Source organism: Lates calcarifer, linkage group LG6, assembly GCF_001640805.2.
Source record: "Lates calcarifer isolate ASB-BC8 linkage group LG6, TLL_Latcal_v3, whole genome shotgun sequence".
Classification (NCBI taxonomy): Eukaryota; Metazoa; Chordata; class Actinopteri; family Centropomidae; genus Lates; species Lates calcarifer.
The window spans coordinates 15,833,891-15,849,594 of NC_066838.1; the positions used below are offsets into that span (position 1 = coordinate 15,833,891).

General features: G+C 42.5%; 1 protein-coding gene and 1 long non-coding RNA gene across 2 annotated transcripts; one reads left to right on the plus strand and one right to left on the minus strand.

Annotated features, from left to right (window-relative positions):
* The first annotated feature begins 679 nt into the window (after positions 1 to 679).
* On the plus strand, positions 680 to 15,701 carry si:ch211-117c9.5 (sodium- and chloride-dependent creatine transporter 1). The gene is made up of 14 exons (XM_018668135.2): positions 680 to 1,290; positions 2,745 to 3,047; positions 5,948 to 6,079; positions 6,184 to 6,517; positions 6,757 to 6,889; positions 8,231 to 8,365; positions 8,502 to 8,605; positions 11,165 to 11,289; positions 11,400 to 11,512; positions 13,290 to 13,430; positions 13,804 to 13,906; positions 13,998 to 14,098; positions 14,177 to 14,347; positions 14,598 to 15,701. Exons 1-14 carry the CDS (start codon positions 1,260 to 1,262, stop codon positions 14,724 to 14,726), a joined length of 2,055 nt encoding a protein of 684 aa, XP_018523651.1. The 5' UTR covers positions 680 to 1,259; the 3' UTR covers positions 14,727 to 15,701.
* LOC127142568 (uncharacterized) lies at positions 2,921 to 8,589 on the minus strand. The gene is made up of 5 exons (XR_007813418.1): positions 8,483 to 8,589; positions 8,261 to 8,329; positions 5,968 to 6,083; positions 5,369 to 5,456; positions 2,921 to 3,063 (listed from the first exon to the last, which is right to left on the minus strand). It is a non-coding gene; the product is annotated as an uncharacterized LOC127142568 (long non-coding RNA).
* Positions 15,702 to 15,704: the final 3 nt, after the last annotated feature.

The window sequence follows — 15,704 nt, forward strand, 5'->3', positions numbered from 1 at the left end:
TGCTTTAATTCTTTTCTATGTCAAATAATTAACACACAAGTTGACATATTCTAATGTATTGTTTTGTCAGAAACAAAATATTGAGGAAATACGGCCAAAAAAAAAAAACTCACCTTCAAGAAGTAATCAGTTATCGAAATTGACTTTTCGGTCAGTCAGCTATGCGACTGATCAACTGAATATTTTCAGCTCTAGAGTACTGGTTGGTCTCTGGATGCCTGGGGACATAATGAAACTGCCATATATAGCCCAGGTCAGTAGGGCCCCCCCAGGAGGTCAATCCCGCAATGTCTGTGAGAGACTTACTGCAGGTGGGGAGATGAGAGAGAACAGACAGATAAGAAAATCTATAATTTTAAATAGTCGAAACGTCCTAAGGCAGTTCTCAAGTGGATAATCAGTGCCTCTCCCTGCATTCCCAAGTCTCTACTGTCCCTCGACAGGCCTCGAAATATAAACCAAATAAGCAGAGCAAAACGCCATCAGACGCCGCTTTGGGCATTTATCTGCAGTTATTTGTGTGATTTCAGGTCAAGGACGTATGCAAGTGTAATAAACCCATCCTTGTGACTCCTCTCATTTTGACTGAGTGGTGCTGCTGATGCTGTGCGCACCGCACTGGGTCGGCCTCAGCCAATCACGTCAGCCAACAGCGGGGGGGCGGAGGGGGGGAAGGGGGGGGTGTCCGTCACAGCTAACGGACCGTGGTGGAGCAGCAGCAGCAGCAGCAGAGGCAGCAGTTCGCATTCTTCGTCTGGTTGAGCCGCGGCATCACGTACAGGTTCATGGACTTCTGACTGGGCTGTTCAAACCAAAAAATCGTCACCCTAAGGCACAGTATCATTTTCATTTAACTGTTATCCATGAGATTCTTCAGGCTTACCTTCAAGTGCTTCGTCGACTGCTTTTGAATCTCCCCCTGTCAACGGCTGAACTGACCGCGGCGCCTTTGTGAAAATTTTCCATCTCTTGGCTGAGCTGAGGGGTTCCAACGTGTGATAATACACAAAAACTGCGATTTTTTTCATATCAAGAAGGCGAAATAACAAACTCGGAAAACCAAAAAAAGACAACTGGAGCTCTGGCATAGCTGTTACTGTGGCTACGTCTCTCTGTCTCTGCCTCTCTGAGCCCGCCGGGTGCCTTGTTAGCCAGGCACATTTATAAAACTTAAGCAGTCTCTGGCTAAACTCAACAAGCCAGCTTGCATTTTTAAAGAAAATAAAATAAAAAAGATTTTTCTGCCGCTACCCAACAACATGTCACCTGAGTTGGAAGAGAACAGCCAAGGTGAGTATGCTGAATGACCTCCACTGCTTAATAATGTCTTGGTATTTTACATATGATTTATACCAATAAGAACATGCTAGTAAATGAGAGCAGCCCTGCCTTAAGCCACTGCTTTGACATTGTTCTTTGGGGGACAAGAGCAGCCCCACACGAGCTGCACTCAACCTGCCTCAGTCTATATTTCTCATCACATTATAAATACACTTAAAAATATCTAATATACACCAACAACTGAACAGAAGTCATTTTAATGCTAAATATGGCGCTGAACAGGTGTCACTCCCTGTAAGCACAGAAGATACTTATTTCCCTAACAAATAATTGTCGCGTTTTACGTCAGTATCATGAGTGCATCATCATTTAGTTTGACAAGGCTTATCCTGCTCACAAAATTAGATGACTCATGGACACACAATAGTCTGTTTCCACTTGAGATGTGAGTAATTAGGGTTATATTCTTGACACAGACTCCATTCATGTCCAAGAACAATAGATTTTTCACTTCTAAGCAAACCTAACTAGTGGTCTATTTTGATAAACATTAAATTGTCACACATAACAGTTCTCCCTCACACAAATAATCTTAAACCACAGGTATCCTCTCATTAAGTTGCTTTGTAGGTGCTGACACCCCTTACCTTTCCCACTCTTTTCCACTCCTCTGTTCACACACACACACACACACACACACACCCTCAAACTGCTCTGATCTGGATTCAGCTGCTTCCCTTTGCATCCAGCACAGAGTGGCTGACATTGATATCATGGAATGGCAGCGATTAAGTGACACATTGCATTTATTTAAGTTTTGGTGTCTGCATGCATTTACTCTTTTGTTGTGTGTGCAAAATAGATGACAATAGGTGACACGGGGGCTTGAGATAAACCTTGAGCGGGCTCTCTCTGCTTGCGTCGTACCGCAGCACACTAATCACTCTGTCTGCGAGACACAGACACAGAGAATGAACATCGGGGGGAGGGATCAGTGATGGCAGAACAACAGCAACACGATTTTAGCTCTAATACTAATTGTGTAAGGGCAGTTTACACACAAAAAACAGTGAATGTGTACAGATGTACTTCAGCTCTGTCTTAGTGGAGGTTTGTAGGAACTGGCTAAGGTTGTGCTGGCGCTTTATTGCAATGAATGGAAAGCGCGTAGTCTCCCTCTTCCATTCATTGCAAGTCTGGCCCAGGAGGACTGTGGCTCATCGGTCTCCAGTGCTGACGTGTGATGTGAAGTTGTGAGTGTGTATATTTTAGATATGAGTGTTGTTAAAATATTGTTTGCTGCCGTCCGTGATAAGAATGTAGATATTTTATTAGTGTTACTCAGACATAACTGACTCCTGCTGTCTTATCTGCTTCCATTTGTTCTTCTCCTTGTCTGCTTCCTTCCTCTGGTGATCTGCTCTTCTTTCTCATCTGACCTTTGTACATCTTTCCCCGTCCAGGTGAAATCAGTCTCCCCCAGCTGGAGGCAGGGACCCTGTCCGAGGAGGAGAGCGGGGGGTCAGCTCGCCCCCTGGTGCCTGTGCCCGGTGCGGGCCCAGGGTGTGGTGATGGCGGAGGGGCTGGCCCACCACAGATCCAGGATGGGGCTGCAGCTGGGACTGGAAACGGGGCTGTAGCAGTACCAGCGGTGGAGAGAGAAACCTGGACCAGACAGATGGACTTTATCATGTCCTGCGTGGGTTTTGCCGTTGGCTTGGGCAACGTGTGGCGGTTCCCTTATCTCTGCTACAAAAACGGAGGAGGTGAGCTTCAGGAGCACTGTGGAGTTAATACAGGTCTCTGTGTTACTATAAACATATGAGAATTCTCACTTTAATGTCTTTGGCCCATTTTAGAAAAAAACATTTCTGATTGATATTCAAGGCTGACATTTTCAAAAACTGCAAATGAGTATAAAATGTTAGTGTGCAACTACATTCTTTGGATTTTCAACAGTGGATTGTGAGTTTGTCTTCCATTAAAGTTGTTTTGTGCGTGGACACACATCATTTAGTTTATTAATATAGTGCACCACTTTCCTCCCAGCATGGCCCATCACATTCGCCTGAAATCTAGCCAAGGATACTGTCTCTAAGCTTAATTATTTACTTTCTCTCATGTTGGGAGATGTCTGTGCATGGTGAATAAAAGGGTCAAATTCAAAGGTTTAGAGCTACCACTGCCTCTGTATTAGAATACAGTATACATTTAACATATATATACATATTTTAGAAAATCTTAAGGGGCAAAAATGTGTTCACCTAGATTAAGAATCTCCCTGGTATTTTACTGTAGTCAGCTTGTAAAAGTTTAGATCACCTCAGATACCAGTAAAAGGCAGCATGTGGAGACATAATACTGTAATAGACGAAACAGGTAGACAAACCAGGGCCTGCGTGGCTGCGAGCACGTAGCTGGGAAGCTGTGCCCACCCACGTGGTTTCATGTTATTGGTTATAGCCACCTATTGCTCAACAGACAGACTTAGTACAAGTTGGTCTATAGTAGCCCCGCTGCTATCTTACTGGCAATTGAGCTCTTTTATGTCTTTTCCTGTATCCTCACCTTTTTCATCTGTGCCAACTTGTCCAATAGTAACCTGGCCTGACTGCAGCTTTTGGCCTTGACTTCTCTTATCTCTGTCCTACCCACTTTCCTATTTTTTTATGAGGTGTTTAGTTGGAATGAAACTGAATGGGCGACTGTGTGTGTGTGTGTGTGTTTCTTAGTCTAGCCCGCCCTCTCTCTCTCTCGTGTGTGTGTGTGTGTGTCTTGTGACCCGTGGCTCTGATACCCACCTTCTGGTATCGTATAACAATGGCCTGCCTCACACAGTCCACCCCCCTGTGCTCCCGCCCAGCACTCATGTAGCATACAAAGGTGCTCTCTCCCACTCTGCTCCTGATAAGGAGGCATATGGGTATGTCACACAATAACTGTCCTGTGACTGTGCCTGTCCTTTCCTCCCCTCAGTGCCAGCGCAGCCACATCCCTTCTAGTACTTCAGTTTACGTCCTTGACCGACCCCGGGTACACCTTGTAACACAACTGTTTCAGATAAGGGCTGGGGCTCTTAGTCAGATCTTCTTTTTACTGAATCAAGGACACACTCTATTGGAGTCAGTAATAGATGAGTGTACTGTAAATGTGTGGAATTAATGTTCTCATCTATTCTAATCTCATTTTTTTATTTATTTATTTGTAACTCAGCTGCTAGGCCTGATGTGTCTGGTCCAGTTATGATTAGAGAGGATTTACTTAAACCTATTAAGGTTGCAGTTCCTCTATGATTTAGCCAATATGTTGGGGTATGTCAGCGCAAGCATTTTCTCCAGTCATTCCATTCACGCCTCCTATTGCATCTCTCTCCCGTTCTTTCTTTCTCTCTCTCCCTCTCCCTCTCCCTGTGTCTCTCTTGATCTCCCACCCCTTTCTCTCTTAGACTCCCGCTCACGAATGTTTCCTTATAAGGCTACAGCCCTGTGCTCTCAGAGAATGACATAAAGAATGATGAACTGAATGAGGCACAAATTGTCAATCAATAGCGCAGTTGCAGAGACAACCAGGTCAATGCCTTGGTGTGTCATTTTTGTATTTGTTGAACCTCCTCTACCACAGCGTTGTCCCAGTTTTTCTGCCTCCGTCTCCTGTGATCTATCCATCTTTCCCTCCTTTCTTCTCAGCCTCTCTCTGCTCTGCGTCATAGCTGGTCATGTGACTCCCTCCCATCTGCGCACTGTGGTGGCATCACCCAGTTATGTTATTATTCAAACCAGATCGTTGCAATTCCATTTAGTGAATTAAAAGTCTCATGCTGCCTTTTTTCATGTCTTTTTTTCTGCTGTCTGTTCTTGATCGCTGCAAGTTTCTGCTGCAGTATGAGAGTTGAAAATAAGATTATTTATAGAAAACACTGACCTTCTCTGTTTGTGTCCTTTAACTTCTCAAGGTTTGTGAAGCATGATTGACAAAATGGTGCACGCTTAACACTTCAACTCCAATCTGAATAGTGTGATCCAAAATACTGTAATTTATTACCAAAAAACAAAATATATCTATATGATTAATTCAGATTTTTACCTACCATTTAAACACAAATAATTTTACTATGGGATGTTTTGGATGCCAGGGGTTTAATTAAGTGCCAAGGACCTTTGTTGGATGCCCACTCCCTAAAAAACAACAAGTAAAAAAAAAAAACACTGTTAACATATTATTTATATACATACATCAAAAACACACTTGTTCAGTAAATATACCTTTTGTGGCACATAACGACAGAGTCCTTTAACAACTACAGTAAACTTAACTGGAACATATGATGTTACGTAATGTCATGTTTGCTGTTCATCTCATCTTCCCGAAACATCTGCTGTTTGAAGTGAACAAAGCCAAATATGTGATGTGGTTAAGTGTGACAACAAGGGATTTATTGATTTGTTGCCATTATTATCATTCTTATGTTCTTAATGGGACCAAAAACCACTCACTTATGTTTCCTATTAAATATCCAAACCTTGCCAGTGTTTTTATTTGAAACAGAGGTAATCATTGTTTTTGAGTTTTACTGAATGTTTGGGTACTTCCCGCTATCAGACAATGTATCTCATAGTTCCTGTTACTTCAGGTACCATGTGATGAATATGTGTGTTGTGTGTTGCAGGGGTTTTCCTAATCCCCTACTTGCTGATTGTGTTCATTGGGGGCATCCCAGTCTTCTTCCTGGAGATTGCATTGGGACAGTTCATGAAGCAAGGAGGGGTCTCTGCATGGAACATCGCTCCCCTCTTCAAAGGTGCCTATCTCGGACACACAGAGAACACACTTATATTTCTTTCAGGAAGTTATTTTGATACCGTTCATCACCTCTGATTTGCAAATTTCATCTCTCTCTTTCAGGTCTGGGCCTGGCTTCAATGGTGATTGTGTTCTTCTGTAACACCTACTACATCATGATTCTGGTGTGGGGCCTCTACTTTCTCTTCCACTCCTTCACCAACCCGCTACCCTGGGCCACCTGTGGACATCTCTGGAACACCCCGAACTGTACACAGGACTTTCGGCGCACCTGCCACAACCGTAGTGCTGTCCAGCTTGCTCTGCCTTCATCTGCTACCCCCCTTTCCAACTTGCTCCCCTCTACATCTCCACTGAACCTGTCAGCCCAACTCGTCTTCAACGGCAGCTGCGTGGAGGCTGAGGGCATGCGCTCCCCGGTCATCGAGTTCTGGGAGTATGTCTAAATTTTCATGGTGGACTAGCACAGAGATTTTATTATGTAAAACCAAAACCATAAAGATTTGAATAATTCCAGGCTTATGAAAATCTAATACGGCTTGCAAAATGTAAAGTACCTTAATATCTCCTTGCTGAAGTTATTCGCTTATTTACTTTGTCTTTAAATATATACCGTTGGTGTGTTTGAAACCACTGTCTTTTCTAATGGGCATTTCTCTCTGTCCTCCCTCTCAGGCGTAAAGTGCTCCGTCTGTCTGGTGGGCTGCATGAGCCTGGCGACATCAGCTATGAGATGGTGCTATGTCTCATAGCCACCTGGATCATTGTTTACTTCTGCATGTGGAAAGGAGTTAAATCTACTGGCAAGGTAAAGTCTTTTCTGACTGTGCAATTCATAACGCTTAATGTCACATGATAGTGTTTGGGGTTAATGAGCGCAGATGAATATTTATGGCTTCATATGCACACTGTACATAAAATGTTACGTGCCATTATCAGGGTTCATGGAGTGCAGACTATTATTTGCATGGCTTCGTGTGAAAGATTTAAATAATTGCAGTATTTTGCCCCTTGACGCCAAATCAGCTTTAGTATAGTGAGAGGATCAGTGTCTAGACAGAAACACATATGAATGCAAATATAAGAACACTCGTGTATTTTTTTGAATGTCTGTTGATTTGTGTAGCTGCATTTTTACCATTTTCTCACGTGTATATGTTGATGCGTGTAGCTTAATGTTTCAGTCAGGCTTTAATCTTCCATTGATCCCTAGATCCCTATTATGTTATGATCTATATACACATTGTTCTGAGTGACTTCAGTTTAGTTATAGAAAAAAGAGGTCTACTTGTCATTCTTTTAAATGTGTCTGCTCTGATACATTGACATAATGAATGCATCCTTAATGTATAGCATATGGAGCTGTCTGTGTTTGCATACTTGTGTCTCCAGAGTAGCTGCAGCTCATAGAGCAAGGGGAAAAAATAATGAAGGAGATTGAGCCAGCCAGCCAGCTGTAAGCCGATTAGTAACTTTCCACCATGTAGATGTTTTAGAGCTGGAAAGGGGCTTTTCTGCCCATGTTCGCCCTAGATCAAGGCAAATATGTGCTTTCTCACTACTTTGCTCTTACCGTACTAATTTAGCTGGGACTTGATGCTTCTACTAGGTAGCATGGGGTGGCTTTCTCAGCATAACTTGACAAAGACTACCTTCTGAAAAGGTCTGCCAAAAACCCCTGCTATTGCAGGAGGTTTACAAATTGTCTGGCTTTCCATTTTACAGGCTACCTTTTCTTCAAAGTAACATGACAGGGCCCATTACACATCTACTACAGGAAGGACCTAATGGGCTTCTACTTAAGACTTGAGTATTTGCAAAGCAGGTAATTGCTTAATCAAAGTGATAAAAACATACTTAGGTGCTATTGCATTGAAACATTTGACCATAGCTGATGGACCATGTTGATAAGCACTAAACTTTTCCAGCTAGCCTGTTAAATTCATCATATAACCACATCTTTTTTAATGTACTTACTTCATGTAATGTGAGGGGTTTAAATGTTTACTGTGGAGTTTTTTTTTACTTTCACTTAATGCAAGTTAATGCATAGCACTCAAACTTCACCTCCCCACCCCCAAGTATATCCTACAAATTGGTCCAATAGTATCTAGAAATGTATTTCACAGTTCTCTTTTTCTTTCTGTAGGTTGTGTACTTCACAGCTCTGTTCCCCTACCTGGTTCTGGTCGTTCTTCTTGCCCACGGAGTCACTTTACCTGGAGCTTTAGATGGAATTGTTTACTACCTGAAACCAGATTGGTCCAAACTTGGTGAAGCACAGGTATAACTTTTCACAAACTTGCATTCAGATATCAATACACAGTACTGTAGCAGTGTAGTGAAAAGAAAATATGACAGACAAAAAATATGGGTTAAAAGAATGTGAGATGTTACTCACATATTTCTCCTTGTGATAGGTGTGGATTGATGCCGGCACTCAGATTTTCTTCTCCTATGCCATTGGACTGGGTGCCTTGACTGCACTGGGCAGCTACAACCGCTTCCATAACAACTGTTACCAGTGAGTTTTTACACAACATAAAATCAGACACCACTGTCACTGGAAGGAGGCCAACATCAACACAAATACCATCAGCCAGACTCTGCATGTGACTGTGGACTCAAGGACTACCAAACAAACCAGAAAAAATAAATAGTATTTCCATTTCAAAAATTATCTTTCACTTCTCACACTCTGACAGAAAGAGAGAATGAAAGCAACCACAGTCTGTATTTACAATCACATGACCAAAAGATCTGTTCTTTTTCATTCATTTTTGTGTTGAATGAATGTCGTATTGTAATGACTGTGCTGTTCTCTGGCCTCCAGAAGAACCATTAGGCTTGATGAATACACTGTATGAGTGTGCCAGGAATTATGATCGAAGACCCAAAGACTTCCTAGCACGCTACTCACATTTCAGATGTAAAGTAATTCTCTCCCTGATAAAAAATAGAAATGCATAGGTTTCCAGGATGAATCATAAGAGTATCCTTAAGTCCTACTAGCTCTATTTTATTTTGTTATACAAATGAACTGGTACAGTAGAAGGTTTCTGTTTTGTAGGTAGACTGATGAGCTTAGATGTGTTTACCCTAAACAGACAGAGGTAAACATATCGGGACCCGTATGAGGTAGTTAGCTTCACAGGAGTAGTAGTGGTCATTAAAAAAAAAAGCACTTATTGCTTGAATATTTGTAATGCCCGTAATAGGACGAGTCTGATGAATATCCTGCCATCTGACATTTTCTCTGCCTTGACCTTAATTGGAAATTGAAAGATGAGTTTAGATTCTGAGGTATGTCAGCTCAGCCCTGTTTCTCACACACACTAAAAGTAGCCCAGGAATATTTTGGGAGATGTGTATGTCAATTGCTCATGTACTGTACAGTATATTAAGGACTCTGGACTTTTGGGGTCTTGTTCACTTGCTCTCAAATCACGTAGCTTTGGTCAACTTCTGTCTTTTTAAGCCATGCTAATGGTGTAGCTTTAGGGATTAAAATGTCAGTCACATGTCAGTCTGTCCATCTGTTATTCTTTATTGCAAGACCTCTGTGCAGCGTGAAATATCTTGAATCGTGTCATGAAACGTGATATATTAGCAGTCTTCATGTGTCTAATGGCAGGAACCATTCAGGGTTTCCCCTACCATTATAAGGCTTAGGTGCAGCACCCAAATCATTTTGCGCCGCACCTAAGCCAAATTAATGTAAAATTATTGTGAGTAGCAACAAAACTAACAAAATAAATTCCCAGATCTAATGGTTGTAGTTGGTCCCCAGTGAAGGTTTGTCTTCAAGCTTTTTGCGTGTTGTTTATTTATTACATGCTCTAGCTTGTCCAAATTTTCGTTCACAGATGGTTATAAAAATGGTCCAAAATGTTTTAAAATTGTATAGTTTTAATTTAAAAGCATAAGATTTTCATGGGTGGGGATCCCCGCATACCTTACTAAACTTAGGAAAAACTCTGTTAACATTGCTAACATTTGTCAAAGTTAAGCTAGGCATTACGTGGTAATCTTTACAGTGTTAATGTTGCAAGCCATAACCTTAGATGCTATAAAGTAAAAATCAGCACGTTAATATCCAAAAGCTGTTAGCATGCTAACTTTTGTATAAGAATGTTAGCATTCATCTCCAAGTACATGTGAGCCAGTACACACTGATGAAAGTTGACCCATGTCTTGAGGTGCAGACTGAACAGTAGATAAATCCTTTTGCTTTGTCTACAGTAACACCTCCACCAACAGTGCAAAGTTTAGCATGTTGCACTTCTACAGAAAGTGTTGTCTCCATACAGCAACTTTGTTTTCTATTATCTAAAGAGCTTTACAGCCTCACAGGGCTACTAGTGTGACAGTAGACTTTAAGTCTTGCTTAATGATTGTGGTCTTAACATAGACTGCTAACATAACCCAAACACCCACTCTCACTTTTTTTGATTATCTACATCCACAAACATACCTCTGAGTACTGCCTCAGATTGACAGAGCTCATTGACAGTTAACAGAGTGGAGGTTGCTGCTGAAATCAGCTGCAATAGTGTTATAATAACTATCATGGTGCAACTGTTGTTTATACAGAGAGGATTCTTGGCTGGCGTTGCCAACTAGACTTGACTTGTCAGGATAAACACAAGGTCATTCCTCGCTGTGCATACCAGATAACAGGGATATTGTTGACTTCATACTTGAATGGGAATTAGATCCAGGATCCAAAATAATTTATACATGCATGCGTTATTATAATGTGGGACATATATTCTATATATGTAGCTATTAGTCAGTAGGGGTTATCCTTTCGCTCTCTACCCTCTCAGACCTTGAAACAGACTTCCTATTCCTCTCCCCCTGCCAGCTACAAAGACAACAGCAGCTTTCAGAGAAATTGTTATTGATCCACTTATTTATCCCAGCCCATAACTTCTGTTGCCAGTGTTTGTCTTGAGTATCTTATGTAAGCCTCATGTTACAGTATATTATAATGCATCTTTTTCTCATAATGCCATTCTTGCTGTTCTGTTTCCACTTTATCTCCCTATTCCTTTTTCCTCCTCCCTATATTCCTGTGCAGGGATGCATTCGTGCTGGCCCTCATTAACAGTGGAACCAGTTTCTTTGCTGGCTTTGTGGTGTTCTCTGTGCTGGGCTTCATGGCTGCAGAGCAAGGCGTGGACATCAGTAAGGTAGCTGAGAGTGGTAAGAATGCAGCTAGCCGCCTAAAACCCAGTGTAATGAGCTGAGTGTTGACAGCGAGGGCTATATGCCCTTGATGCTTTATGCTTCTCACTGTGTTTCTTAATGTGCAGGTCCAGGCCTGGCCTTTATAGCCTACCCCAAGGCTGTGACTCTGATGCCTCTGGCGCCACTGTGGGCAGCACTTTTCTTCTTTATGTTGCTCATACTGGGCTTGGACAGCCAGGTAATATTTACAGGCATATCTGAGTTTGTTTGTTTATTTATATCCACTCTAGTTTAGCGTTGAGGAACTGTATGCTACTATAAGGTATTAACTGCTTTTTGATTCTATAGCACTTTAAAACTTGACGTAGAGTTGATATAGTAGTAGATCTACATTTCTGTTTCTATTTCTCTCTCATTTCCTCTCACAGAAATAGTCTAGGCACATCATGTCCAGTTTTAGCATTGCATTTCTTAGCAGCCTGTTTGTTGTGTGTCTGTTTGAGCCAGTGCCTACATCCATTGTTTTACAGCCCAGGGATTTGTCAATGAGCTTCTGTCTGATTCACACAGAGCACGTCTGTCTACTTTCCAGTCCATTCATTTACTCTCACTTTCCATTCTCTCCCTCATTTCTTCTCCATCCATCTTTCTGTTTCTCCTGCCATAGCCACATTGCCCATGCATGTGCTGCCATTTCTAGTAAATGATGTAAAAATAGCTGCACAGCTGAACTCATTCTGGTGGTTGAAATATGTTTCTGCAAAGATCCACATAAAACATTCCTGTGTCAGGAGACTGGGAAGGGCAATCTGAGCTGACATGCTCACCTGCAAAATCTCAATTACATGTCAATTGCATCTGCAGTTCAGTGCATGTGACATGTACGTTGATTGGTTGAAAGGGGAGGTTAGCAGATAATCATGGGGTTGAGTCAGCAACAGTGAAATTTTGTGTATAATTCTCAACCATTACCCCTGCCTTTGCATTAAGTTTTAATGTTTTCTGCATGGATATTTTTGTTTGATGTATCCAACACTGTCATCGAATGAACACATTAATGTTATTTCCATGTACAATACTCTAGTTACTAGAGTTACTATCTACTAGAGTCTAGTACAGTAAGACGCATGTTTCAGACTTTTAGTCCACTTCCTCACCTTTGTGTCCCTTTGGGTTCTATTTTAACTGTCTAAGCCCACTGTCTAAAGCACATGGAGCGAGTACATTTAGGGCGTCAATTTTTGCTAATTTAACAGCAGAAAAAACGACCGCAGTGCCATGCCATGATTCAAAAGAGTTGTACTTAGCCTCTTGGTTAACCATGGGTGTGTTTTGGGTGTAACATGCAATGAACTAATCAGAGTGCTATCTCTGGTTCCCTTTAAATGACAGGTGCGCTTGCAGCTTGGCAGATTGCTATTATAATGGTAGATTTGACAGCTTCTTATGCCAGCTGATCTCTCCTTGCCCATGTTGCTGCTGGCAAATTTGTGTTCACTGGCATCACCACAGGCAATTCAGCATCACACCCTCTAAAGTCCTGTAATGTGTCCTAATTTATGTCCAAGAGACAGCCATGATGTGTGTGCAAGCAGAGTTTATGCACATTGTGCACCCACCTATGTAGGTGCATATTACTATTTTGATAATGCACCTTTAAAAGCACTGCACCGTTGACTTCAGAACAGGATTTTGTTGGTCTGTCATGTAGTTGCTTTCCGCTGCCTCAAGATAGCAATGCACCAACAATGCGCCTGACCACACCTCATTTTAAGAGTAGCATGGCCGTGGGTGCTCAGATGGGTGCAGGTGCAGGTGCTATTTAAACAATGTAGATGCTGGATGGGTTAATGACAACTGCATTGGTCTGAAAGCAGCAAAGACACTTGCAACCCTTTTGCTGAAACCTTGCACCAGGTGTAAGATAGGGCCTTATGTCTCTTGGTCTCTCATTCACCTTTTCCCTCTCTCTTTCTCTCTGCTACCTCTTCACTTTCTTTTTTCTCACTTTTCAGTTTGTAGGGGTTGAGGGTTTGATAACGGGAATCATGGACATGCTACCCCCTAAATCTGTCCTGGGCTCCCTGCGGCGAGAGGTGGTAGCCGCCATCTGCTGCGTCATCTGCTTCCTCATCGACATGTCAATGGTCACAGAGGTACAGTGAGGTTTTCCCAGAGTTTTAGACTCTTAGTTGAATTCTTCAGAATTAGGTGGGACACACAGTCATTTGGAGGCTGGCAGATTATACAACAACAAACATCCGGGCTGAACACGATGCCATTCAGAGGCTAAACAAAAGGCCATAGTCTCTTACCGGAGCTTAAGATTGTTTTGCTATCAGGAGATTATTTTAATGATTCTTTAAAATACATGCATTGTGTACCTAATGCTTAATTGGACTGAGGAAACTATTGCCAGGACTGAACTGGGATGAATGCCTAAACAGTGGAGACAAGGCTGGAAATAGGTCACACATAAAGTATTAACAGGATAGTCTTAATGCTGACTGCTCTCTCTCTCTCTGCCAGGGAGGGATGTATGTCTTCCAGCTGTTTGACTACTACTCTGCCAGTGGCATCACTCTGCTGTGGCAGGCCTTCTGGGAGTGTGTGGTGATTGCATGGGTCTATGGTGAGACAGTACTGCACAATTACAACACAGACAACACAAATCGCACTATTCAGTGCATCATCTCAACATCTTTCCATGTCATCCATGGTAGGCGCAGACCGTTTCATGGACGACGTGGCTCGTATGATCGGTTATCAGCCCCTGCCCTACATGAAGTGGTGCTGGTCCTACATCACGCCTTTTGTCTGTGTGGTAAGTGTTGTTCTGTTTGTTTTTCTACAAGTTCTACCTGCCAGTTGAAAACAGCTGACATTTTTTGTTTGCATATAGGGAGTTTTCTTGTTCCACGTGGTGAACTACAAGCCCCTGACCTACAACACAGTGTACACATACCCGTTGTGGGGTGAAGCGCTTGGCTGGGCACTGGCTTTGTCCTCCATGCTCTGCATCCCTCTCACTGTTCTCTACAAACTACTGCGCTGCAAAGGATCTTTGCGGGAGGTCAGTACGCCTGGGTGCAAATGTGTTTGCACACATTCTCCTGTGTTTGTGTCTCTGTTGATGATTGCTGATAAGTGAGTAGGAATGTGTCTCCTTGGATACTGCACTCCCTCTCCTGTTAGTTATTTGGTTTGCTGATTTCATCATTTTTCATTAGAGAAGGCTCATTAGAGCAGGCTGAAGCATCAGTCCAATAAACAGCTCATGAAGTCCCTGCTTTTTGTTTTTTGTGTTTTTTTTTTCTGTGTAGCGGTGGCAGCACCTAACCACCCCAGTTTGGGGCAGACATCACCTGGAGTACCTGGCGCCGGAGAGCGAGGCCAAGCTGTTGCCCCCTGCGGGAACCAAGAGTACGCTTCTCTTTGAGAGTGTGATCTGATATGCTGAGCCCTACAGAACACAGAGCCAAGGTCGCCCTTGACATCAGCACACACATACACAAACACATAAAACTATTCAAAATACATGCAACACCAAACCAACACCACAACAAAGTGCAGATTAGTTACGCACCCTACAGGTTTAAAACTATGGAAAAGCCCTGGACAAATGGACCAAAGATTAGATGGGAAAAGAACTGAAACACACCTGCACCTATACAGTAATCACAGGCTGATATTCCCTCCGCTCTGCTTTCTGACTCTACCTCGCTGACTCTCCCCTCTCTTTCCGCTCCCTGCCTTTGTGCTGTCCCGTCCTGTCTTGTTCTGTAAGTGTGACGTGTCCAGTGTAGTTGCAATATCCTCCCTTCCTGCGCCTCTCTGTTAGGGTTTCAATAGCCTCATTAGTCCTAACATGTCATGCCATTTTGTTCTGAGTGAGCAGAAACTCAAAATATTCTGATGAAACTTTCAAAATGAAAGACCTCATATCTGCTGCTGATATGCCATGGTCTGAATGTGTGTGTGGATGCATGAATGCCTGTGCCTGTGTATCTGTGTGTGTGTGTATGGGCGGGTGCATGTGTCTGTAAGAAAGAGTGTGTGTGTGGGGCCGTGGCAGTGGTGTCTTCATTTACATGTAGCATTGCCTTTGGTCATTGTTTTCTGCCAATTGTACTCTCTTAATTAACTGTACAAAAATAACTTCCATTTGTAAAGAAAAAAATAATCAAAAAGAGACAATGCATCACCACTTCCAGCTGTGTGTTATGAACTAACTTAAGTATCCAGTGTATTGTAGGGTCTGTGAATCAGTGTTAACAATATTTGGAGGGGATGACGATCAGTATTTCCACCTTGGGAGAAAGAGAGAAACTGAATTGTGCAAAGAGCAGGAGATGGGGATGTGGGGAGGGGGAAGAGACTTGATGCCATGAAAAGAAAGAAGCAATAAATGACCAGATGAAGATGGATGC